Source organism: Prionailurus viverrinus, chromosome E2 (genome assembly GCF_022837055.1).
Source record: "Prionailurus viverrinus isolate Anna chromosome E2, UM_Priviv_1.0, whole genome shotgun sequence".
Taxonomy (NCBI): Eukaryota; Metazoa; Chordata; class Mammalia; order Carnivora; family Felidae; genus Prionailurus; species Prionailurus viverrinus.
In genome coordinates this window covers 55,959,822-55,987,418 of record NC_062575.1, presented here as the reverse complement: position 1 = coordinate 55,987,418, position 27,597 = coordinate 55,959,822, and the positions used below count along the sequence as shown (strand labels likewise).

Genomic DNA, 27,597 nt, shown 5'->3' with positions numbered 1-27,597 from the left:
CTCGGCAATCAAAAAGAATGAAATCTTGCCATTTGCAACTACGTGGATGGAAGTGGAGGGTATTGCTAAGTGAAATTAGTCAGAGAAAGACAAATATCATATGACTTCACTCATATGAGGACTTTAAGAGACAAAACAGATGAACATAAGGGAAGGGAAACAAAAATAATATAAAAACAGGGAGGGGAACAAAACAGAAGAGACTCATAAATATGGGGAACAAACTGAGGGTTGCTGGAGGGGTTGTGGGAAGGCGGATGGGCTAAATGGGGAAGGGGCATCAAGGAACCTACTCCTGAGGTCATTGTTGCACTATATACTAACTAATTTGGGTGTAAATTTTAAAAAATAAAAAATAAAATTAAAAAACAAAAAATAATGCCAGAAGGCTTTCATCTGGAAGTCAGAGCTCACTTTATATCAGAGAGTTCATACCAGGGAGAAGCCTTTCCGCTGTAGTGAATGCCAGAAAGCCTTCAGTTCCAAATCACTCGCTATACACCAGAGGACACACACGGGAGAGAAACCCTACAGATGCAGTGGTTGTGGGAAGGTTTGAAGTCACAACTCATTGTGCATCAAAGAACCTACACAGGAGAGAAACCCTGTGAATGAAGTAATTGTCAGAAAACCTTCAGCCATAAGTCCCCACTCATCATACACGGGAGAACCCACGCAGGAGGAAAGCGAATGTGGGAAACCTTTCGCCTGGAAGCCTAGTCAAAGTAGGCATCAAAGAACACATACAGGAGAGAGACCCTACAGAGGCAGTGAGTGTGTGAAATCCTTTAGTGTCAAGGCACACCTCGGTAGACACCAAAGAGGGCAAAATCAGATGGGTATGGTGAAAATGAGGAAGCCTCTAAGGAGGTCCTTCCAGCATGAAATTGCAGGCGTATGGGAGAGAATTCTTTTTTTTTTTTAAGTTTTTAAAATGTTTATTTATTTTGGAGAGAGAGAGAGACAGACTAGTGGGGGAGGGGCAGAGAGAGGGAGACACAGAATCTGAAGCAGGCTCCAGGCTCTGACTGTCTGTTTGTCTTTTGCACAGACGCAGGGCTCGAACCCACAGACCGTAAGATCATGACCAGAGCTGAAGTCTGGCGTTTAACTGCCTGAGCCACCCAGGGGCCCTTATATGGGAGAGAATTCTTTTTTTTTTTTTTCAACGTTTATTTATTTTTGGGACAGAGAGAGACAGTGCATGAACGGGGGAGGGGCAGAGAGAGAGGGAGACACAGAATCGGAAACAGGCTCCAGGCTCTGAGCCATCAGCCCAGAGCCTGACGCGGGGCTCGAACTCCCGGACCGCGAGATTGTGACCTGGCTGAAGTCGGACGCTTAACCGACTGCGCCACCCAGGTGCCCCTATGGGAGAGAATTCTTATGGTGACTAAGGAGAAGCTTCCACAAGGATGTTTACTTTTATAGGAAGCTAAAATGAGAGAGAAATCTAGTGCAGTAAATAAATATGACAAAATCGGGGCTCTTGGGTGGCTCAGTCAATTAACTGTCTGACTTCGGCTCAGGTCATGATCGCTTGGCTTGTGAGTTTGAGCCCCACGTTGGACTCTGTGCTGACAGCTCAGAGCCTGGAGCCTGTTTCGGATTCTGTGTCTCCCCCCCTCTCTCTCTGCCCCTCCCCTGCTTACACTCTGTCTTTCAAAAATAAACATTAAGGGGCGCCTGGGTGGCGCAGTCGGTTAAGCGTCCGACTTCAGCCAGGTCACAATCTCGCGGTCCATGAGTTCGAGCCCCGCGTCGGGCTCTGGGCTGATGGCTCGGAGCCTGGAGCCTGTTTCCGATTCTGTGTCTCCCTCTCTCTCTGCCCCTCCCCCGTTCATGCTCTGTCTCTCTCTGTCCCAAAAATAAATAAATGTTAAAAAAAATTTTTTTTTAAATAAATAAACATTAAAAACATTTTTTTTAAATATGACAAAATCTTCAGTAACAACCTGTAGTGCGTTGTTCATCAGGAAAATGCATACATGGGAGAAACTGAATTTAGCAAATGTGCAAAAGTTTTTCACACAGAAGTGTTAGCAGGCACTTAGGAGGCTTAGTCTCTTAAGCGTCTGAGTCTAGATTTCGACTCAGGTCGTGATCTCGCAGTCATGGGAACGAGCCAAGCCCCACACATCCAGCTGTGTGCTGGCTGTGGAGCCTGCTTGAGATTCTCTCTCTGTCTCTCTCTGTCTCTCTCTGTGTCTCTCTCTCCTTCCTTCCCCCTCTGCCCCTCCCCAGCTTGGGTGTGTGTGCATCCACTGTCTCTCTAAAAAATACATAAATAGGGGTGCCAGGGTGGCTCAGTCGGTTGAGTGTCTGACTTTGGCTCAGGTCATGATCTCATGGTCTTTGAGTTCGGGCCCCGCATCGGGCTCTGTGCTGACAGCTCAGAGCCTGGAGCCTGCTTTGGATTCTGTGTCTCCTTCTCTCTCTGCCCCTCCCCCTCTCATGCTCTGTCTCTCTCTCTCTCTGTCAAAAATAAATAAACATTAAAATTAAAAAAATACATAAATAAAAATTTATAAAAGAAGTGGTGTACACTCATTACACAACAGAAAGACAGCCACTGTGAATGTAGTGATTTTGTGAAAACTTTCAAGAAGTATAGGTCATTTTATATCGGAGAAACTCATATGGAAAAGAAATTGTACAAGGGAGGGAATGTTGTAGTATTTTCATTGAGAAACCAAATTCCGGATGCATCAGAGAGTTTACTCCAGAGTGAATCATAGAAGAGTAATAAATGTGAGAAAAACCTTTTGTTGAAAGTCATAAGCATGTGGTATTAGAGAGTGTACACTAAGGAATAACTTCGATTGCCATAAAATGCTTGAAAACCTTTTCTGATTATGAAAAAAATGTGTACAGACAATACATATAAAAATGCAAACCTGTGAATGTATTAAGTGTGGGGATGACTATACCATGAATAAATTTCATTGTGTGTAAGATAATTTATATTTATGAAAAGTTAAGCCAGGTCAGTGAATCGAGGAAATCATTTTCTCTAGAAATAATTTTGTAAAGTCATGTTCTTGCTGTGAATACCGTGTTGATAAAATATTTCAGGGGTGCCTGGGTGGCTCAGTTGGTTAAGTGTCCAACTCTTGATTTTGGCTCAGGTAGTGAGATCAGGCCCCATATCTGGCTCTGAGCTGACAGTGCAGAGCCTGCTTAGGATTTTCTCTCTCCCAACCCCTCCCCTGCTCATGTTCTCTCTCTCTCTCAAAAAAAAAAAAAAAAAGAAAAAAAAATATATATATTTCAAAAGGCTTTCAGTAGGAAGAAGAGATGGTATGAGAGTTTTTAAGTGTGTGAGTAAATGGAATATTCAGAATAAGAGAAGAAGTCATCAACTATTTCAACTCTATATCTATGTGTTACTTCCTAAGAGTATCAGCCCAAGTTGTAGGCTTAACCGATTGAGCCACCTAGAGGCCCCCAAAATAAAGAGGAGCCCAGTTGGCTCAGTCAGTTAAGTGTCTGACCCTTGATTTCAACTCAGGTCATGATCTCACAGTTCTTGAGTTCGAGTCCCACATCAGGCTCTGTACTGACAGCATGGAGCCTGCTTGTGATTCTCTCTCCCTCTCTCTCTGCCCTTCCCAGGGCACATGCATGCTTCCTCTCTCTCTCTCTCTCTCTCTCTCTCTCTCTCTCTCTCTCTCAAAATAAATAAACATTTTAAAAAATTAATTAAAATATAAATAAATAAAATGGTACAGGCAAATAAGTTTCTTAGAGAGTTATATATAGTAAAGCTATAAAGAATAGTTGGAGGAATGCTAGACACAAAATTTAGGAAAGTAGTTACTTACGGGTATAAAAGGGGAATTTGGTCAGAGAAGGGCAAAGACAAAACTTTCATAGCATTGGTTGTGTTCTCTCTCTTAAGCCTGGTGGTGAATGGGAGTCTTCACTAATTTTTTTTTTCTATCTTACATGTATATAATAGTCCTTTGTATGAAATACTATAATTTCATAAAGTACTAATCTGTGAATAAAATATCAACACATCACCTTTTTTTGTTTTCACTGTGATACCTGATGTAGAAAATGTTGGGGTTCAGAGCCGATGGCCAAGAAAGCATTCTTGAGATGTCTTTGGTGCAAAAAGGTGGTTTTATTAAAGCAGGATCCATGGGCAGGAAGAGCTACACTGGCTGACTTGTATACTTTCTTTTTGGTTTAAAAAAATTTTTTTAATGTTTATTTATTTTTGAGAGACAGAGACAGAGAGACAGAGCGTGAATGGAGGAGGGGCAGAGAGAGGGAGACACAGAATCCTAAGCATGCTCCAGGCTCTGAGTTGTCAGCACAGAGCCTGACACAGGGCTCGAACTGTCTCTTGAACCAAGAGATCATGACCTGAGCCACCCAGGCACCCCTATACTTTCAAGTTGGGAGGGGGTTTGAGACAGCACAGGTATTTTGGAAAGGTATTTTGGAAAAAAGGTTTCCAGGACCTTGAAGGAGTGAACTATTGTTACAAAAGGTCGTTTATTACTGTCTAATAAAACTTTAGTCATGAGCCCCTTCTGATGTATATCAGTGGGCCATATGCTTGGAGGATGATTGCTAATATATATTTTGGGTATAGAGACAAAGGAAGTTTCCAGAGGAATTTGTGTATGTTAAAGTAGACTTACGGCAGGGGGGGGGGGGGGGGGAGCAGGTGGGCTAAGATTGCCTTTTGCCCTGAGTAGTATGTCATCATCCAGGCGGCTAAGCTCCTAGAGGAAGGTCACTCTGCCTGTTTCAAGGACTTGCCAATGGGCTGTAGGCAGTGATGAAATTTAATTTTTCATTTGCCTTTGTTTCCCACATCAATACCTACTTGACAAAAAGTGTCTAACCCAAGTACTTGTGATCAGTACTTAACTATATTTGAACAGTAAGATTTCACAGTGTCTTTCCATTTTTATCATCATAGGAATTTCATGAAGTGCCTGACGATAATGTCACAACACCCTTATTATACTAGTCACATACTTAAGAGAATTTGGGACATCTTGGAGCAGTAAAAAATAATTTGGCTTCATTTTTGTTTCACTGCAAATTTCCACAAGACAAAGTCATTGGAAACCAAGCGTTTTATTGTTTTAAAGCAATAAGGGGGTGCCTGTCTGGCTCAGTCGGTAGAGCATGCGACTCTTGATCGCAGGGTTGTGAGTTCAAGCCCCACAATGGGGGTAGAGATTACTTAAAAAAAAAGAGAAAGGACATTGCAGAAAACATAAATGAATATACCACAGTTTATCCACACACCTATGAATACACTCCTGGGTTGTTTCCAGTTGGGGGCTATTATAAATAAAGCTAATATGGGGGTGCCTGGGTGGCTCAGTTGGTTGGCCTGACTTCAGCTCGGTCATGATCTTATGGCTGGTGACTTTGAGTCCCATATTGGGCTCTGTCCTTACAGCACAGAGCCCACTTCGGATCATCTCTGTCTCCCTCTCTCTCTGCCCCTCCCCAGCTTCTGTTCTCTCTCTCTCAAAAATAAATATTAAAAAAAAATAATAAAGCTACTGTGAACCTTCTTATAGTCTTTTTGTTGAAATATGTTTTGGGTTTCTTTGGGTAAATATCTGGTATCTGAGGAGCTGTTTAAAATATGTAGTTGTAGGGGTGCGTGGGTGGCTCAGTTGGAAGCATCAGACTTCGGCTCAGGTCATGATCTCACCGTTTGTGAGTTCGAGCCCCACATCGGGCTCTGTGCTGACAGCTCCAAGCTTGGAGCCTGCTTCAGATTCTATGTCTCACTCTCTCTCTGCCCCTCCCCTGCTCATGCCCAGTCTGTCTCTCTGTCTCTCTCTCCCTGTCTCTCTCAAAAATAAATAAACATTAAAAAAAAAATTGGGGGCACCTGGGTGGTTCCGTTGGTTAAGCATCCAACTTTGGCTCAGGTCATGATCTCGCAGTCTGTGGGTTTGAGCCCCATGTGGGGCTCTGTGCTGACAGCTCAGAGCCTGGAACCTGCTTCGGATTCTGTGTCTCCCTCTCTCTCTCTGACCCTCCACTGCTTGCTCTCTCTCTCTCTCTCTCTCTCTCTCTCTCAAATATAAACATTAAACAAATTTTTTTTAAATATGTAGTTTTAGGGGCACCTGGGTGGCTCAGTCATTTGAGTGTCTAACTTCAGCTCAGATCATGATTTCACGGTTCCTGAGTTCAAGCCCCCTGTGGGGCTCTGTGCTGACAGGGCAGAGCCTATTTTGGATTCTGTTTCCCCCTCTCTCTCCCCTTCCCCCACATGCGTTTGTTTTGTATCTCAAAAATAAGCATTCAAAAACATTTTTAATAAATAAAGTAAAGTAAAACATGCAGTTTTGTTGGGATCTAATTGACATGAAACACCGTTAAGTTTACGGTGTATCACACAGTAGTTTGGCTTACATATATTGTGGAATGATCACCACAGTAAATTGCCTTGTCCATCATCTATCATCTCTTAGATGCAATAAAGAGAAAGCAAAAAGAGAAAAAAAATTTGTTTTTCCTTGTAATGAGAGCTCTTAGGATTTACCCTCTTAACAACTTTCTAGTACCCTGTATGGTAGTGTTCCCCATCATCATCATGGTGTCCATTCCGTCCCCAGTACTTCTTCATCTGGTAACTGGAAGTTTGTACCTTTGACCACCTGCCTCTGACTCCCCTGCCCCTGTTCCCACTGTTGGTCACCAACAATCACTGTTGGTTGATCTCTTTCTCTAGGAGTTTGATGTGGGGGTTTTTTTGTTGTTTTGTTTTTAGATTCCACACTTAAGTGAGATCAGACAGTACTTGTCTTCCTCAGATTTGTTTCACTTAGCATAGTGCCTTTAAGGTCCGTCCTTGTTGTCGCAAATAAATGTTGTGGACATTATGGAAAGTCCACTGTGGACTTATGGAAAAATTGCCACAGGTGGTATTTGGGGAAGATATTTGGGGGAGGGTGGGGGAAGCTGGGAATTCAGGGGCGAACAGTATACAGCAGTTATAACCTATTTTCTTCAGCCTAGTAACAGTGAGGGGTGAGGGGAGGGCCAGTCTCTTGAATACACATTTGGATGGATGAGGATATCCTGGATTTCTTGGAAGGTTGTTTGTTTGGGGGCCCCAGAAAACTCAATCTGGAGAAGCTGACCGAGAGGTAGGCGAGTTAGGAGTCTCTCCCAATGGGGGTGAAGAAATGAGATTCTGCCAAACTTCCTCTTCCTTAATTGTGCCAGAGCTCCAAGTAACCACTGGGTGGGGTTTGTGTTCTTTTTTTTTTTTTTTCTTTTTTCTTTTTTTAAATTTTTATTTATTTTTGACAGAGCATGGCGGTGGCGGAGAGAGAGGGAGAGGGAGAGAGAATCCCAAGCAGGCTCTGCACTGTCAGGACTCTAGTGAGGCTCGAACTCATAAACTCTGAGATCATGATCTGGGCCAAAGTCAGATGCTTAACCAACTGAGCCACCCAGGCGCCCCCATTGGGGTTATGTTCTAACTCAAGTTTTCATTAGCTCTTGAACAAATAAAATAGGAGTGGCATCAATCTCAGGTCAGGCCCAAGTTGTTTTGTTTGCTGTCTCTTTGATCTCCCAGATTTCTCTCTTCTAATAAGCCCAATTTTAGATAACATAGCTCTGATATGAATAGGATGCCCTACTTCAGACTGCCTGGATCCCAGAAGCCAAGAGGCTTCTTTAGTGTAAAGGGAAAGGAATGAATTCATTTTTTAATGCCCCCCCCTTAAAAAAAAGTTTATTGGGGCGCTTGGGTGGCTTGGTCGGTTAAGCGTCTGACTTCAGCTCAGGTCATGATCTCACGGTCCATGAGTTCGAGCCCCGCATCGGGCTCTGTGCTGACAGCTCAGAGCCTGGAGCCTGTTTCAGATTCTGTGTCTCCTTCTCTCTCTGCCCCTCCCCCGTTCATGCTCTGTCTCTCTCTGTCTCAAAAATAAATAAACGTTAAAAAAAAATTAAAAAAAAAGTTTATTTATTTTTTGAGAGAGAAAGAGAGAGCACAAGCAGGGAAGGGGCAGGGAGAGAGGGAGACACAGAATCCGAAGCAGGCTCCAGCCTCTGAGCTGTCAGCACAGACCCCAAAGCGGGGCTTGAACTCACGAGCCACAAGATCATGACCTGAGCTGAAGTTGGACACTTCACCAACTGAGTCACCCAGGTGCCCCTACCATTACATTGAGTTAATTGCTTTTGCATTTTCCAAGGCATGTTTGTATCCCCATTACTGAAGGTTTTGCTATTAAATACATAGTTTAAAAATCTAAAAATAAAATAAAATAAACCTAATTATGTGTACCTAAGTAGTAGAGTTTAATTTTGCCTTTTGGAAAACTGCACGTAAAAAAGAATATAACAGATCTATTCTGATATCTGTGGCTTTTTCATTTAGCATGATGATCTTAAGATTGATCCATGTTGTGCAGACTACTTCAGTTATCTTATTGTATAGTAATTCATTTTAGGAATATACTGCAATTTTTTAATGTTTACTTATTTATTTTTGAGAGAGAGAAACATTCAGAGTGCAAGCAGGGGACAGGCAGAGAGAAAGGGAGATACAGAATCTGAAGCAGGCTCCAGGCTCTGAGCTGCCAGCACAGAGCCCAATGCAGGGCTTGAACCCACAAACTGTGAGATCGTCACCTGAGCCGAAGTCAGACGCTTAACCAACTGAGCCACCCAGGCACCCCTGCAATTGTTTATCCTACTGTTGATGGACATTAGATTTGTTTACAGTTTGGTGCTATTATGAAATATGTACGTATTTTATAATCTTGGACACACACTTGTTCAGCTGTGTTTTTCCCTTACCTACGATGTATGTGCCCTAGCGTTCATAGGCGCACATTTGTTGGTAGGGGATTTATGCATTTATCTAGGAGTGGATTTGTTGGGTCATAGAGTGACTTTTAAAAGACTTTGAAGTGGAAAATGGAAACATATACAGGAGTAGTAAGCTTCAAAAGTTGAAAACAGTCTGCTGATCTCTCACTGATTGCCTTTTTTTCTTCTGGGGATTATCTCTAATCAGATATCATGTGTCATGTCATTTTCCCTGTAAATACTTTAGTATGTATCTGTAACAGATAAGGGTTTTAAAAGACTATAGCCACCATTACACCCAACAATTAACAATAATTTTTTAAAATATATTAGGGTTCTCCAAAGAAACAGAACCAATAGGTTGCATGGGTGTGGGTGTGTGATTTATTGTGAGGTATCCACTCGCGTGATTATGGAGGCTGAGAATTTGGAGTTGGAAAGGGTGAGGAAGATGTCTTCCTGATTAGTAACTTGTTAGCTGATCCTGAGAACCTCTCCTTTTAGAATAGAATTACCTCACCCCCATCTGCCATTTCAAGACCAAAGCAGCTCCAGAGGATCTCAAACAAGATACTGTACAGCAACCTTTCTGTTAAGATTTATTTTGCTGGGGCGCCTGAGTGGCTCAGTCGGTTGGGTGACCGACTTTGGCTCAGGTCATGATCTCATGGTTCGTGAGTTCAAGCCCCGCATCAGGCTCTGGGCTGAGAGCACAGAGCCTGCTTGGGATTCTCTCTCTCCCCCTCTCTCTGCCCCTCCCCTGCTCATGTGTTCTCTCACTTGTGTGCTCTCTCTCTCTCAAAAGTAAATAAACATTAAAAATTTTTTTTATTTTGCTAACTTAACTGCCTACATTGCCCTCCTAAGAGCTGCCTCACCACCCCATAAGAAGACCATTTGTTCTTGGGTGTGGACTTTAAAGATATATCTGTGTCTCCAAGATCTGATCCTGGTTCTTAGTTGGTTCTCTTGTAAAGAGAACACTTATTCAACTGCTAATCAGCACAGGAATCTGATTGTACAAATAGCTACCAGGGAGCTTTGTGAATGAATACAGATTCCTGCATTCTGTATCAGACTCTGTTGATCAGATGGCTTGGTGCTGCAGTGACCTAACCCATATTTAAAAACATACCTCCCCAGGTGATTCTGATGGAACAGCATCAGTTGTAGATCCTTATTTGGGAAACAGTTACCTAGATGGTATTTGGAGCTGGGAGAGCCAGGAGATGGAAACACAAGGAAAAAACACAGTTGCTCAATCTTCAGTGTCCCAAGATTATGAGACATTCACACAAAGTCCCTTTTTATCTAGTAGCGAGTTTATCTAGTATCTTAGGGTGGGATGAGATACAGGAGACATGCCCACTCTCCTATCTCTGGAATGAACATTCTGGAATGAATGAGGGGGACTTCCTGGATTACAAAACAGATTTCCTTGTTCAGATGCATTTGGAAATTCACTTTGGGGGAACTCACCTGGAAGAGAATCTGGTTCTTCAGAGGATCTCTCCCAGTGAGGTTAGGTTGTAGAGCTGAGGAGGCGGCCAGACGCCTGTTTCCTTGCTTAGTTTTCTGGAAGCCACAAGGTGGAGCTCTATTTCTAAGTCTGTTTTCTTTAGTGCTTAAAGGACACCAAAGCTGGGTTTGTTCACTGCTGCTTGCTTCCCTTTGACCCCTCAGCTCTCCCTGTCCTAATAAATCCAAACTTAGAGAACTGCAGTGTCTGTATGAATGGGTTGCCCTACTTGAATCAGCCTAAATCCAGAAGCTATGAAGTTTTCCTGGTATGAAGGAAAAGGGATCTGAATTTCCCTGAACTGTTAAAAAAACAAAAAAAAAAACAAAAAAAAAAACAAGGAATATAACAAACCTAAGGGCAAAAACAGATAGAAGATAAACATGGAGATTAACATATTTGCATAAAGGAAATCCCCATGTACCACCAGCAGTAGAGATCACAGCATTCCAGAAGCCATCAGCTGCAACATACATTTTCCTGATCAGTTTCTCTCCTTTCTTCCAATTATATAACCACAATCTTGATTATGGCAATCAATTCATCACTTTCCTTCATAATTTTACTGCATAGGTATGTATCTCTAAACTGTATAGTTTAGGGGCATCTGGGTGGCTCAGTCATTTAAGTGTCTGACTCTTGATTTGGGCTCAGGTCATGAGCTCATGGTTTGTGGATTTGAGCCCTGTGTCCAGCTCTGCACTGATGGTACAGAGTCTGCTTGGGATTCTCTCTCTCCCTCTCTCTGCCCCTCCTCCGCTTGTGCTCGCCCCCTCTCTCTCAAAATAAATAAATAAATAAATAAAAATACAGTTCAACTTTATTAACTAAAAATTTTGAAAACATAAATGGAATGCTGTACATACTGTTGTCTTTTTATTTTGTCTATGTGATAGATTCATGTTGTAGTTTTTAAATATTTTATTGCTGAAGAGTAATTTACTATTACTACACTTTATTCTGTTAATGAACTTTTGGGTTGTTTATAGTTTGGGGCTGTTGTAAACAATTCTACAGTGACCATTTGTGAAAACATGTGCTGTTGACATGAATATATAAAATTGAGGGTATGTGGGATTGCTGGGTATAGGAATCTTTTTTTTTTTAAGATTTTTTATTTATTTTTATTTTTTTTTAATGTTTATTTATTTTTGACAGAGAGAGAGAGACAGAGCATGAGCAGGGGAGGGGCAGAGAGAGAGGGAGACACAGAATCCGAAGCAGGCTTCAGGCTCTGAGCTGTCAGCACAGAGCCCGATGTGGGACTTGAACCCACAAACCGTGAGATCATGACCTGAGCCGAAGTTGGACGCTTAACCGACTGAGCCACCCAGGAGCCCCTGGGTGAAGGACTTTTGATAACAAGACTACCTAATATTTATTTTGAGTTCTTTCTTTTGCCAATGCATCAGGAAAGTATGTTACACAGTAATGGATTATTTGCAAGTGATTATTTGCAGAAAGCCAAAAAAAAAAAAAAAAAAAGAAAATGAAAAAAAAAAGCCGAGTATTATCGTAGACTGATTTATGTCAAAACAGAAGCACCAAGCAACAGTCAGAGTGCTTTACTTGAAGTAGAAATTCAAAACCAGATTCATAAAAATGTAAGCCACATGGGAATTTGTAAATCTTGTAAACTGCAATGATATGAGGGTCAGAGATCATTTTAGCTAGCTTTAAAGGTTCTCACTTGGGGCGCCTGGGTGGCTCAGTTGGTTAAGCGTCCAACTTCAGCTCAGGTCATGATCTCATGGTTCACAAGTTCAAGCCCCATGCTGGGCTCTGTGCTGACAGCTCAGAGCCTGGAGCCTGCTTCAGATTCTGTGTCTCCCTCTCTCTGCTCCTCCCCTAATCATGCTCTGTCTGTCTCTCTCTCTCTCTCTCTCTCTCTCTCTCAAAAATAAATAAAACATTAAAAAATGTTTTAATAAAATAAAGGCTCTCACTTGATATCTGGATGATACCATTGTTTATTTATTCATCAATTCAATATTTATTGAGTGTCTGTCTATCACATGCTAGGCACTATTTTACACATATGGTATGGGGATCCATTGGTGAACAATACGGACCAAAATCCCTGCCTTCAGATAGCTTACATTCTCATTATGTAAAGGAAAGCATACCAAGTACTACACACAGTTATTATACCATTTCATGCCAATAGATTTGACAGTTTGGATGAAATGGCTAAATTCATTAAAAGTCACAGTTTGTCAAAATTGATGGAAGAGGAAATAGAAAATCTGAATAGTCCCATAACTATGAAAGAAATTGAACTTGTTACTAAAAGCCTTCCCAGAAAGAAAACCCAGGGCCAACTGTCTTCACTGGTGAATTTCTGAACATTTATGAAAGAATATAATCAGAGAAATCACTTCCCAAGTCTGTGTAGGAGGCCATTAGAAGTTTGGTGCAAAAGCTGACCAGGATATTAGTGGAAAGGAAAATAACAGACCCATCTTTACATAAACATAAATGCATAAGTTATAAACAAATCTAGTGACATAAATTATAATTAGACAAAATACATCATGACCAATCCTGGTTTATTCTAGGAACGCAAGGGTAGTTTCACATGCAAAAATCAATCAAGGTAATGTATGGTGGCGTAAATAAAAGGATAAAAATAATATCTTCATATATGCATAAAATTCATTTGATACAGTTCTATAGCCATTCATGATTTTTAAAGGAAGAAAACACTGAGTAAACTATTAATACAAAGAAATTCCTGTAATCTTATTAAAAATAGCTTAAAATAAAACCTACAGCAAACATCTTAATGGTAAAATAACTAAAGTTTTCCCCTTACCATACCCTCTTATCTAAGCGTTACCAGTTCCCCATTACTTTCTCTTCTCCTCCCTTGTACCCCTTTACAGTCTCCACTTATCCCAGGGGAAGAAGCCGAGGCCCAAAATCCAAAAATGACATCTTATGTTACTTTTTCCTTTCATGATGCGTGTCTCAGTATGACCCAAGGTAAGATGGAGCTGGAAATGGGAGAAGGGTAGGAGCATACAGAGCTCAAAAATGTCCCCCAGCTGCCCTCACATTGCCTGTAACTCTGCTTCTTCATGAGGTAAAGTGGATTTGTTTGTTGTGTCACTGGTCTGGGATAAGTCCTCAGTAAGGGCCCTCTCCAGACTGGCAGGCAGGGAGTGGATCAGTCTCTCTCGGAAGTCTTGGCCCATGAAGACATAAAGGATTGGATTGAGGCAGCTGTTGAAGAAGGCCAGGGAGCTTGTTGGATTAGTCAGGACATCAAGGATTTTGTACTTGCCCTCAAACAGCATCTGTTTGAGCCAGACTGTGCTTAAAAGGGCAACCATTTGAAAGGGGAACCAACAGAGAAAGAAGGAAGCCACAACAGCAGTAAGGACCCTTAAGGGACGGCTGGATTTAATCATGCCTTTTTTACGTATCTTGGCAGCAATGAGCCCATAGCAGATAGCAACAATGGACATTGGCATACTGAAGCCAATGATAAACCGGATGATCCCTCTGATTGTCAACATGGTGATAGCCACCTTCAACCTCTGTTCAATACTGTTGCCCCAGTGTGCAAAGTTGAAAGTACAGTATATATTCCCTGTTCCATCATTTACTGTAGTCAAGAAGATGAAAACTGGCAAGGTAAGGACTAGGGCAAAAATCCAGGGTCCAATGATGAGTTTTGTAGCCAGACTTACAGTGCGGTGGTTCTGGGCCCAGACTGGATGCAAGACACAAATACAGCGGTCCAGGGCAATGAAAGCAATGAGGAAGACACTTCCAAACAGGTTGATGTCCACCACAATGTGAATTACCTTACACAGGAACCAGCCAAAAGGCCACCGTTCTTTCATGGCCATTGAGACAATGAGAAATGGCAGAGTGGCAGTGAAAGAGAAGTCGGCCAAGGCCAAGTTCAGGTAACAGATGGTGGTGACACTGCGTGCCATCCGGAATCCAGCCACCCAGATCACAAGCCCATTGCCCAGGACGCCAAGGACAAAGGTGATCCCAAGCACCACCAGTGATAGGATCCACAGAACAGTGTAGCCAGCAGACTCGTGGAGTATCTCTTCATATTCATTCGGAGCGATGGAGAGGTTGGTTTCCATCTTGCACACACCTGAAACATTTCAACATTGGCCATTTCCAATCCATGAACCATCTTACAGCCTCCCTATTCATGGACAACATCAACTACCACTAGGTAGTAGTGGTACCCCCTCTCTACTAGGACCCCCACTCTACTGAAACTTGGCCGGTAATACTATAAAATTGACACTCTTTTGGCTATTACTTTGAGAAAGGATAGTTCTCCATATTCCCATAATAATTCATATGCATTCCACCTATCAGGCTGATTGCTTAGCCAAGAGGATTACAAGGCTCCTGTTTACTAGCAGAAAACTACACCGAGGGTGAATAGATAAGAGAAATTGATTAGGAGCCAGTTACAGCTTAGTGAGGGAAGCAGTAGACTCAGAGTCAGCAGAGGAGGCACATTGCTTAATGTCATGCAGAGTTTCTCAGCCTTGGCACCATTGAACATTTGGAATTGGATAATGCTTAGCTATGGAAGGCTTTCCTGTACATTGTACAATGTTTTAGCAACATCCCTGGCCCCCCTCTAGCAGCCCCACCCCCAGTTGTGACATGCAAAAGTATCTACAGACGTTATCAAATGTCCCCTGGGTGGGTGGGTGGGTGGGGGAGAATCACTCCCAGTTGAGAGCCACTGTTAACAGTATGAAGAGTGTTGGGCTCTGGGGGCAGGTCAGTCTGTATTCTCATCTGACACCTGCCCAGTGGGTTCTTGGTGACATCTCTTTGAGCTTCAGTTTGCTCCTCCACAGAATAGAGGCCATTTTATGGAGGAGACTGATTTTCAGGTGAGGGTTAGTTGAGAGCGGACATGGAAATCTTTCAGGCAGGACCAAGTGAGTCTAACAGACGGGAACTTTCAGTTTTCCCCAGGCTCTATGCTGTGTCCTGGGGCTTAGTCCTGGGCCATCCACGCATCATGGAATCTCAAGTTCAGGTCAAGTACAGTGCTCGCAACAGTAGCAGCTAGGACTTACGAGCATTTTCCATATGCCAAGAGTTCCTGTAGCCCTCACCACAACCCTTGTGTATGGCGTTTGAGGATTGACGTGTGCCAGGATTTGAGCTCAACCAGACAGATTCCACCAGAATTGTCCTCTCAACCTTCTTCTACCTGCTATACTTCCATAACAGAGTCAAGTTCTCTCTGCCCACTCACTAAGCACCCTACAAGGCACTCAGAAGGGATGATGTTGCTGCAACAGGGAAGGCCAATTGTGCAATGACAGGAGAGGAAAGGCCAGTGAGACAAAGTTGTAAAATTAGGGCCGCACCCTGGTTGCAGTGTGGGACACAGAACCTGCAAACCACAGACGATACCCCAGTGGATTATGATGACTACTATTTGGTAAGCCCCTCAAATGTGCCAGTCACTGTACCTTTTATGATCTCCAATTACAACAGTCTTGCTTTTGGATAAGTATGATTACCACATCATTGGGGCGCCTGGGTGGCTCAGTCAATTAAGCGTCCCACGCTTGACTTCTGCTCAGGTCATGATCTCGCTGTTTGTGAGCTCGAGCCCAACATCGGGCTCTGTGATCGCGGAGCCTGCTTGGGATTCGCTCTCTCTCCCTGTCTCTCTGCCCCTACCTTGCTCTCTCTCAAAATAAATAAATAAACTTTAAAAAAAAAAAAAACTGAAGTATCATTACCACATAACGTAAAAGGAAGCCATGACTCTGGCAGGGGAAGTGACTTGTCCAGTGTCACAATTACTAAGGAGCACAGTTAGATTTCTGACCGAATTTCATATGGCAGCTCAGCATTTGTGTGTCTGCTGACTCTACTTCTCCAGCATATTTGCATTTCCAAGTTTTGAAATAACTGTTGTAGTTCCGCTTCCTCCCGTCTGCTTTTCCCTGGCCTCTCCCCTCCTCATCTGTGCGCTCATCTGATGCCTTTGCCTCATATTTTAACGGGAAAATGGTAACCACTGGAACTTTTTAGCCTTCCCTGCCCCAAACCTTCCAATCTGCCTGCACTGCTACAGCCAGTGTAGAGTTCTCGTTCATCCCAGTGGCTACCTTCCCATGTTTGCTCTGGATCCCTCTCTAGCTCACCTTCCCAAGAACTTTCCTCCTGCATTATCCCTTTTCTTTTTTACCAAGAACAAAAACCCAAGATTTTCTTAAAATTAGATTATGTTATCTTATCTCTTCCCCTTACAAAGAAACCATCCCAGGGGCTCCTGGGTGGCTGAGTCAGTGAAGCAACAGACTTGATCTGGGCTCAGGTCATGGATTCATGGTCGTGAATTCAAGCCCCGCATCAGGCTCTGTGCTGACAGTGCAAAGCGTGCTTGGGATTCTCTCTCCCCTCTCTCTCTGCCCCTACCCAGCTCTCTCTCTCTCTCTCTAAATAAATAAATAAATAAATAAACTTCAAAAAAAATTTTTTTTTAATAAAAAGAAACCATCCTGGGGACCCAAGGGGCCCAGTTGGTCAAACATCTGACTCTTGATCTCAGCTCAGGTTTTGAGCTCAGGTCTTGATCTCAGGGTCGTGAGTTCAAGCCCCACGTTGGGCTCCACGCTGGGTGTGAAGCTTACTTTAAAAAATAAGTGGGGCACCTGGGTGGCTCAATGGGTTAAGCATCCAACTTCAGCTCATGATCTCACAGTTTGTGGATTCAAGCCCTGAGTTGGGGTCTCTGCTGTCAGCATAGAGCCTACTTTAGGTCCTCTGTCCCCCTCTCCTTTTGCTCCTTCCCCACACTGTCTCTCAAAAATAAACCTAATAAGTAAATAAACAAATAAATGAATATTTAAAAATAAAAAGAAACCATCCTGTTCTGTTTTTTAAAGATTTCATTTTTAAGAAATCTCAATACCCAACATGGGGTTTAAAGTCACAGCCCTGAGATCAAGAGTCACACACTCCACTGACTGAGCCAGCCAAGAGCCCCCTCTAAATTTCACTTTCAATGTTAGGGCAGCCCAGGGTTTGTACCTGCTCCCCTCCATCCTCTCTATGTAGTCTTTCCATAGGTAGTATCATCTGGTCTCATGGCTTATAATACTACACTGATAACTTCCTTTTTAGGTTTTTTTTATTTAAGTCATCTCCACACCCAACAACCCCGAGGTTAAGAGTCCCACACTCCACCAGCTGAGCCAACCCAGGGCACCTATACTGAAAACTTCTCATCTAAGGCATCAGCCTTGGCTTCTCCTTAGAGCTCTAGCCTGATATAACCACCTGACTTCCTGACACCTCCCTGTGGGAATGCCATAGGCACTCCAAACCTGACATTACCCAAACCAAACTCAACTATTCCATCCTCCCAAATCTGCCTCTCTCACAGTATCCTGTATCTATTTGGAATGTAAACACCCAACTGTTAAAGCTCCAAAACTAAATCGTATCCTTGCTGTCTTTGCCTTATCACCCAAAGCAATCCAAGTTTCTAGATTCTGTCTGCAAAGCAACTGAATCCACACCCAGCATCACTTCCATCTCCACTGCCCTTGCCCATGCCCCCTCTTCTGGTCTGCATGTTTCCACTGACCTTGCAAATAGCTTGTTCCTGTTCCGAATGCCTCCCCCCCACTCTCCCCAAAACATCCATTCTCCAGACAGTGGCCCTATGACCTTTTAAAAACACAGATCATGACATTATTCCGTTCAACACCCTCCAGTGGTTTCCAAACTCCTAACTCAAGCTTACCAAGCACTGTTGGATCTGCCCTGTCTATCCTTCTTTTGTGACCCAATTTCCAAAGCGTGAGGGAGTCCCCACACCAACAAACAATTTCCAAGAATTCAGCTCAGTTCTGACACCATCAGATCACATCGGTTAAACGTTCAGTCCTAAAAGATGCCCCTCCTGCCCCTGGGCCAAATCAGACACCAGCTGCAAGCCCAGGGTACCTGTGCGACTGACTGACTGGCTGTAAATCAGAGGTTCCCATAACCTCTTCCTCACAAAACTTAATGATTTCCAGAACCCGGAGAAATATTTTACGTACTAGATCACCAGTTGATTAGAAAAGGTTGTAACTTAGGAACAGCCAGTTGGAAGAGATGCATAGGGCCAGGTGTGAGGAAAAGGCGCAAGGCTTCTATGGGCCCTCCAGGTGTGCCGCTCTGCAGGCATCTCCATATGTTTTCACCAACCCGGAAGCTCTCTGAACCCTGCGTCCTTTTGGGGTTTTATGGAGTGTTCATTACATAGGCATGACTGATTAACTCATTGGGGTTAATGAGGATTGGGGATTGAACTGGGGATTGAACTCAGTTTCTACCACTTCTTCTCTCCCTGGAGGTCAGGGGGCTGAACCTGAAAGTTCTGGCAACCAGCCCCCAGCCTTAGGTGCCTCCCTCAAATCACTCATTAACATAACAAAAGACACCTCTATTACTCTCATCACTTAGGAAATTCCCAGGGTTTTAGGAGCTTGGTGTCAGAAACAGGATGAAGACCCGACATATATTTCTTATTATGTATCACAACATCACACTGGATCGTACTTCATACATTCACTGTGATCTTACATAATGGGCTCCATCCAAATTGAATTCCTTCAATTCCTCCAACATGCTGAGCTCACTGCCATCTCAGGGCTTCTGGATCCTCTGTTCCTTCTGCCTACGATGCTCTTTCAGGCTTCCCACATTTGGCTCTTACTGAATATTCAGTCCAAGCTTAGATACTAACATGTTCAGAGGCCCCACCTGGCCCATAATGCAGAGGAGCTATACCAGATATTTTTCCTGTGTATCCATTTGTTTATTTTCTACTCTAAATATCCTCCACATTAGCATATATGCTAGAAGACTACCAAATTCTTTCAATGTTATACTTCTAGAGTAACGCTCTCCAATGGAAACATAAATGTAAGCCATAAATATGAGCCATATATGAGGGTTACCATTCTCTTTACAAAGTAAAATAAATTGATTATAATAACATATTAACTTTGATAATATATTCTATGTAAGCAAACATATCAAAAGAATATTATTTGAAAATGTAACCAATATAAGAGTCATGAGTCAGGGGGCTCCTGGGTGGCTCAGTTGGTTGAGCGTCATAATCTCACAGTGAGTGGGTTCGAGCCCCACTATGCTGTCAGCACAGAGCCCGCTTTGGATCCTCTGTCCCAGTCTCTCCTTGCCCCTCCCCTGCCTGTGCTTTCTCTCTCTCAAAAATAAATATTAAAAAAAAAAAAAGTTACCAATCAGATATTTTACATTCTTTTTTCATGCTAAGTCTTTGAATATAACATTGGTTTCACACTTCCCAGCACATCGCGGTTTGGCCTAGCAAGAGCTCAACAACCATATGTGGCAAGTGGATTCTGTATTGGACAGCCCGGCCTAAGGGCTTAGGAGGTATCTGCCACACGGTAGAGGTTCAAATAATAAGTTTTGAAATTGTCAAGCCCCCAACTTACCACCAGCTGAGATCCTTTTTCTGTCTCTAGTTCCTGGCTTCCTGCAGAGTGACTCAACTCGGGCAGATGCTTTATTGGACAAGGGGGAGGGACAGTGGAGCTGGGACCAATCAGGTGACAGAAACCCAGGCTTCTTGCAGTTTCCAGAAAGCAGCCTGGATGTGTTGTCAGCATCCCCTTCTTAGAAGTCTGAATATTCCCCTCACCTCCAACCTTCTGTGGGAGACAGGAATTCAGCCCTCTAAATGTCAAGAATCAAGGAATCTGGATGTCCAGGCCCTCCCTTTCTCCTTCAGGGATTCAAGAAAATGAAAGAAACAATTAGTGAGATGAGAGGAACTCAAGGCAAGCAATAAAAAGCATAGAAGATAGTCAAAATCTTGTTTCTCTACTCACACAACAGTTTGGTTTTTTTTTTTTTTTTAGTTTATTTTTTAAGTAGGCTCCATGCCTGGCATGGAGCCCAAAATGGGGCTTGAACTCATGACCCTGAGATCAAGAGTCAGATACTTAACTGACTGAACCACTGTCCGTGTAGCACCCCTGTCCATGTAGCACTCATGATACCAAATGTGTAGTAAAGGGCTCAGTCCCACAAGCCTGCCCCCATTTCAGATGCTACTTCTCAGCTTGCCACCTGTACTTCTGACTGACCAGCTAAATCAGGGGCTCCTGTGACCCCCTTAGGTTCAATAATTTGCTAGAGTGGCCCAACAAACTCAGGAAGGCAATTTGCTTGTGTTTACCAGTTTATTATGTAAAGGTTATGACTCAAAAACAACCAAAGCCTGTGTCCATCTTGTCATTTCAGATGAAATAAAGAACAATAGGGTTTGTATCAACCCCCAGGCACACCTGGACAGCCAAGGAATCTGTGGGAACCCTACTAGCTTGTAAGTAGTTAATCAGCACTACCCTAAAGATATAATCACAAGGGGTACCTAGTGAAACCTCTAACATAAAAAATAAAGGTATTTTTCAGGGCACCTGGGTGGCTCAGTCAGTTAAGCGTCCGACTTCTGCTCAGGTCATGATCTCACAGTTCATGAGTTCGAGACCGCATCAGGCTCTGTCTGTGCTGATAGCTCGGAGCCTGAAGCCTGCTTTGGATTCTGTGTCTCCTTCTCTCTCTGCCCCTCCATGACTTGCACTCTATCTCTCTCTCTCTCAAAAATAAAAATAAACATTAAAAAAATTTTTTTTAATTGGAAGGAAGTAGGTTCTGAGTCTGAACAAGAATTGAGTTTATTATAATTCTTCCAGTCCACCATCCCATTGGTTTTCTTCCAGGGGCTTCCTGAACATGACCACGAAATGGCTGCCATTGTTCCAGACATCACCATCATGGCCACATAACCTCCCAAGCCAGGAGAATGGGGATGGGCAGAAAAACAGACTTCATTAATATGCCTCTCTCATTTTATAAGGAAGGAAAATCTGTTCTGCCGTCTTTGCAAAACCTCTTCTTACTTTCCACTGGCAGAACCAAGTAATATACCCATTTCTAGACCAATGCCTCACACACACACACACACACACACACACACACACAAAGTTTTAATGAAGTTGTCCTGATTGGCTTACGATGAAGGAAATTGCCACCTGGATAAAATGGAGTCCACTTATCAAGGAATAAAGGTGGTAGATAACTGTATAGGTATAGATCTCCAAAGGAGTTCTCCCTTGCTGGTTCCTGGGGACGTAGAAAGTAATCAGACATGGGCTCTGACCAACTGGATGAAGAGATGAGACAGTGAAGGGCTTGTGTCACTGACTTAGGTCCTTTGGGTTCTCCAAGCAATAGAAATTTACTAGAGGCATTGACTAGAGGAGTTTCAGGCTTTCATTGGAGCTTATGCTCAAGCACAAGGGTCCTTTGTGCTGGCTCTCTGGCAAAGGCCAGAGAACATTCTTTAAAAGAGACTGAGATGGGGCAGGAGTGACTCTAAGTCATGTAGTTGGGGAGAGATACAGGAAATTGGGTGCACAGGTATAGTGAACAGAACATGCTTCATCGTGCATTGCATGTCTAATTAGTATGTTAAATCTCCACCCCTGGGAGTGTTTTTAGTATTATAATTGGGGAAGAAGTCAGTGAAAGGTCAGTGCTGGGGTCCACTCTTGGTGCAGGCTGGTTTCGATTTGTCTTTGCCAGTTGAGACCCTCCTTTGGTAAGCATCCTGCTCCCACATTCCTGCAAAATATGCTACTTAAGGGGCCTAGGGCTTCACCTATCAACGGACACTGGGTTGCTTAATCAGGATTGAGGGGACTCAAGTCCAGTCCCTGCTCTGTCTCACTTGGTCACAGTAGAGTGAGAGTATACATAGGGATAGAGAGATGCCTGGGTTTTTATGCAATGCTCCAAAAGAAACAGCTAAACTCAGACTGAGAAGACCTAGTAGTATAGTGATGTTGCCTAGAGGGAACATCTAGGCTGGGTCTTAGAGGCTCAGGTAAAGAAGAGAAAGAAAATTGCATTCCAGGCAGAGGGGAGTGAAAATGCACAGGAGAGAGGCCAAGAAATAGGTTAAGTTGGTTATTGGAGCGTAGGTAGTGAGGCAGAGATAGCAAGTAAGATAGTAAGATAGTAAGTGATAGCAAGGGCCATCTCTTAGAAGCTCTTCACTGCTACAAGAAGGACTTGGACTTTCTTCTTAAGGAAATGAAAAGCCATTGGGACCATACCAAAATAGAAAGCTTCTGCACAGCAAAGAAACCCGTTAACCAAACAAAAAGACAACCTAATGAATGCGAGAAGATACTTGCAAATGATATATCCAATAAGGGGTTAATATTCAAGATCTATAAAGAACGTATACAACTCAACACCGAGAAAACAAAAACAAAAACATATAATCTGATTTTAAAGCGGGCAGAGGACCTGAATAAACGTTTCTCCAAAGAAGCCATCCAGATGGCCAACAGACACATGAACAGATGTTCAGCATCTCTAATCATCAGGAAGATGGAAATCAAAACCGCAATGAGATATCACCTCACACCTATTAAAATGGCTAGAATCAAAAAGACAGAAATAACAAGTATGGTGAGGATGTGGAGAAAAAGGAACCCTCATGTTGGTCGGAATGTAAATTGGCGCAGCCACTGTTGGAAACAGTATAAACGTTCCTCAAAAAATTAAAAATAGGAACAAAAGTAGAAATTCAACTACCGGGTATTTATCCAGAGAAAGCAAAAACACTAAATTAGTGTTTCATTACTGTTTAATTCTTTTTGAATTAAAAAAATAGAAGCACCCTTATGTTTCTTTGCAGCATTATTTACAATAGCCAGTGGGGTGCCCAGATGGCTTAGTTGGCTAAGTGTCTGACTCTTGATCTCAGCTCAGGACTCGGTCTCAGGGTCATGAGTTCAAAGCCCTGCGTTGGGGTCCATGCTGGGTGTGATGTGTACTTTAAAAACAAAATACAATAGCCAACATATGGAAGCAACCAAAGTGTCCATCAATAGATGAGTGGATAAAAAATATGTGGTATACGTATACAATGGAATATTAGCCATAAAAAAGAATGAGATCTTGCTATTTGCAACAACATGGATGGACCCAGAGGGTATTATGCTAGGTGAAATATCGGTCAGAAAATGATAAATACTGTATCATTTCATTTATATGTAGAATCTAAAAAAATAAGACAAGTGAACAAACATGCAGAAACAAAACCATAAATACAGAGAACGAACCGTTGGTTGCCAGAGGCGGGTGGGGAGTGGGAATTGGCAAAATGGGTGAAGGGGAATGGGAGATACAGGTTTACAGTTATGCAATGAGTAAGTCATGGGGATGAAAGGTACAGCATAGGGAATATAGTCAATGCTATTGTGATCATGTTGTATGGTGACAGATGGGAGTTACATTTGTGGTGAGCATAGCATAATGTGTAGAGTTGTTGAATCACTATGTTGTACACCTAGAAGTAATGTAACATTGTCAACTATACTTCAATTTTTAAAAAATAGGAAAAATGAAAAGCCATTTAAACAAGAAAGGGACTTGTCAGATGCATGCTTCAGGAAAAAAAAAAAAAAAAAAGCCCTAGAGTTCTGCAAAGGAGTAGACTTGAGAATGCTCCCAATTGAAGCCAGAGACCGTAGAGTGGAGGGTCTTGCAAAAGATTAAAGGAAAGTTGTTGAAGAGCTGCCCAGGGCAGGAACAGTGTCATAGAGAGGAAGTGTGGTCTGAGGAAAGATTGTTCAGGCTCAGGAGATGGGCTCTGGAGACTGGGCAGCCATGGGGAATGAGAAGGAAGAAGGGCTCTTAATGAATCCCTCGGTTTTTGAGTTCCTGTTACTATTGCTACATAATAAGCCACCTTAAAACATAGCGATGTTTGAAAAACAATTTGACAATAAATTATATTATTGATTATATTATATCATATTAAAAAAAACCATAGCGATGTCAAACAACCATTTTATTATGCTCATGGATTATATGGGTTAGGAATTAGAACAAGGCACAGAGGAGATGTTTCTTTCTGCCCCCCTAAGTCTTGAAAGTTTGGAAGTGACTTGAAGGTTGGAGACTGGAGTCATCTGGAGCTTCCTTCATCTACGTGTCTGGTACCTGGGTTGGGATGACCCGAATGCCAAGAACCTACACAAGGTCTTTCCAGCATGGCGCCCCAGGATAATCAGATTTCTTCCATCATGACTGCCTTCCTCCAGAACGAGAGTCCCAAGAGAACCAGTAGAGGGGTGCCTGGATGGCTCAGTCGGTTAAGCATCCGACTTTGGCCTAGATCATGATCTTGCCATTCCCGAGTTCAAGCAGGGCTGTGTGCTGCCAGCTCAGAGCCTGGAACCTGTTTCAGATTCTGTGTCTCCCTCTCTGCCTCTCCCCCGCTCATGCGCTCTCTCTCTCTCTCAAAAATAAATAAATGTTAAAAGAAAAAAGAAAACAAAGAACCAGTAGAAGCCTCATGGCCTTTTCTGACCTAGCCTCGGAAGCCACGTAGTGTCATTTCTACTACATTCCATTGGTCAAAGTAGTCCTGATCCCACCCAGATTCAAGAGGAGAGGGCACAGACCCTACCTCTCATGGGGAGAAGTGTCAAAGGATTTTGCAGCTATTTTCTTTAAAATAACCATACCAGGGGGCACCTGAGTGGCTCAGTCGGTTAAGCGTCTGACTTCGGCTCAGGTCATGATCTCACAGTTCATGAGTTCCAGCCCTGCGTCGCGCTCTGTGCTGACAGCTCAGAGCTTGGAGCTTGTTTCAGATTCTGTGTCTCCCTCTCTCTCTGCCCCTCCCCTGCTCATGCTGTGTCTCTCTCTGTCTCAAAAATACATAAACATTAAAAATAAAATAAAATAAAATAAAATAAAATAAAATAACCATACCAGGGTAATTTGGTGGGTTTGGGGGCCATCACTGATAGAATTCCATGAAGAGAAACAGAATATTTAGTTTCCTAGGGATGCCTCAACAAAACCACCACAGACTGGGCACCTTAGACAACAGAAACATATTTCCTCATGGTTCTGAAGGCTGAAAGTCCAAGATCAAGGTGTCAGCAGGGCTGTTTTTTTCTGAGGGCTCCCTCTTTGGCTTGTACATGGATGTCTTCTCACTGTGTCTTCACATGATTTTTCTTCTGGGGCACCTGGGTGACTCAGTTGGTTAAGTGTCTGACTCTTGATCTCAGCTCAGGTCTTTTTTTTTTTTTTTTTTTTTTAAGTTTATGTATTTTGACACGGAGAGAGAGCAAGTGAGGGAGAGGCAGAGAGAGAAAGGGAGAGAGAGAGAGAATCCCAAGCAGGCTCCACACTCAGCACGGAGCCGGATGCGGGGCTCGATCTCACAACCACAATTTCATGACCTCAGCCAAAATCGAGAGTTTGACACTTAACCGACTGAGCCACCCAGATGCCCCTGGTTTTTATATTTTTTAATTACTGAATAAAACCAAAAGGATAATAATCTGTGTTAAATGAAATGACATAAAATTCCATTTTCAGCATCTTAAATAAAGTTTTATTGGCACACAGCCGTGCTCATCGTTTACATATAGCCGATGGCTATACTCACACTATAATGGCAGGGTTGCATAGTTGTGATAAAGACAGTACAGCCTGCAAAACATGAAAGATTTACTATTCTGGCCCTTTAGAGAAAATGTTAGCCAACCCCTGGGTTAGATGGCCTGATTGATTGCGGAAGGAGTCAAGGGTACATTTGGGTTTCCAGCCCAGGCAATCTGGCTTCACCATCTCAGGCACTGCAGTTTACTGAAAGACTTTGAGGTTCACGGAGGCCACTCAGGATATCAGCCACCACAGGGGTCAGGGATTTTGCAATAGAGGCAGGAATTTGCCCCACCAGGGCCAACCCCAAAATCATTTCCCCTTTGGCCTTACACACATTAGACAATGTGGACATTCAGGAATCAGAGTCCACTTGGGACTTGCCCTTTTTTTCACCTTAGTCACTTTGCCTCTGTCAGTTCTGCAAGTCCTGGTGTGTTAATCATGGGCCACTTGGTAGCAAAGAATAAAACCTGCATATACTTCACGGCTTATGGGAAAGAGGCAGGGGCATCCAAGAAGTCTGGTTTGGGGAAGTCAGACTCCCAAAGACCTGGAAATTTGAGAGTTACACTCCATGGGGTCCCATGTCTCTTGTTTTCTCTCAGCATCTGAGCCCTTCTCCTCGATGAATAGTAGTGCCCTCTGCCATTCTTTTCACTTTAATTCCCAGCAAGACTGTGACTTCCTTTTGTCTCGTGGTCACATCCACACTTGTTACCCTTCCTCCCTTGGGAACATTCTAAACTGTGTCTTCTATGTGTGCCTCCAGAGAAATTTTTATAAAATACACATCTGAACATATCCTACTTCTTTTAAAAATCTTCAGTGATTCCCGTTTCATCCTCATCCTCCTGACTTGAAGTGCTGTGGTGTGAAGTTAGGAGCTGTGGCAGCTATCTTGCAGCCATTAGGTGGCAGTCTCCAGGAAGAAAGCCACCATATTGGGGATGATAAAATGGGAGAATTAAAAGTAAATGTTCTCTGAATAGACACTTCTCCAAAGAAGACGTCCAGATGGTGAACAGACACGTGAAAAAATGCTCAACATCACTCATCATCTGGAAAATACAAATTAAAACCACAATGAGATACCACCTCACACCAGTAAGAATGGCTAACATTAACAACTCGGGCAACAACAGATGTTGGCAAGGATGTGGAGAAAGAGGATCTCTTTTGCACTGCTGGTGGGATTGCAAGCTGGTGCAGCCACTCTGGAAAAAGTATGGAGGTTCCTCAAAAAATTAAAAATAGAACCATCCTACCACCCAGCCATTGCGCTACTGGGTATTTATCCAAGGGACACAGGTGTGCTGTTTTGAAGGGGCCTGTGCACCCCAATGTTTATAGCAGCGCTATCAGCAATAGCCAAAGTATAGAAAGAGCCTAAACGTCCATCAATGGATGACTGGATAAAGATGCAAGGGGCGCCTGGGTGGCTCAGTTGGTTAAGCGTCCGACTTCCGCTCAGGTCATGACCTCGCAATTCGTGAGTTTGAGCCCCGCGTCTGGCTCTGTGCTGATAGCTCAGAGCCTGGAGCCTGCTTCCGATTCTGTGTCTCCCTCTCTCACTACCCCTCCCCCTCCCCCCCCCCCCCCCCCCCGCTCTTGCTCTGTTTCAAAAATAAATACACATTAAAACATTTTTAAAAAATAAAATAAAATCTTAAATTTTTTTTTTGTAAAGAGTAAGTGTCTGGTTTAAG

General features: G+C 43.0%; 1 protein-coding gene across 3 annotated transcripts; it reads right to left on the bottom strand.

Annotated features, from left to right (window-relative positions):
- Nucleotides 1-12,312: 12,312 nt before the first annotated feature.
- Nucleotides 12,313-19,874, bottom strand: FPR2 (formyl peptide receptor 2). 3 transcript variants are annotated; one of them, XM_047834128.1, is made up of 2 exons: nt 19,840-19,874; nt 12,313-14,462 (listed from the first exon to the last, which is right to left on the bottom strand). In XM_047834128.1, exon 2 carries the CDS (start codon nt 14,449-14,451, stop codon nt 13,396-13,398), a length of 1,056 nt encoding a protein of 351 aa, XP_047690084.1. In that variant the 5' UTR covers nt 14,452-14,462; nt 19,840-19,874; the 3' UTR covers nt 12,313-13,395. The 3 variants fall into 3 exon arrangements, with proteins under 3 accessions (XP_047690084.1, XP_047690085.1, XP_047690083.1); XM_047834129.1 differs by lacking the exon at nt 19,840-19,874 and adding an exon at nt 18,938-19,296; XM_047834127.1 differs by lacking the exon at nt 19,840-19,874 and adding an exon at nt 15,418-15,925.
- Between the last annotated feature and the right edge of the window lie 7,723 nt (nt 19,875-27,597).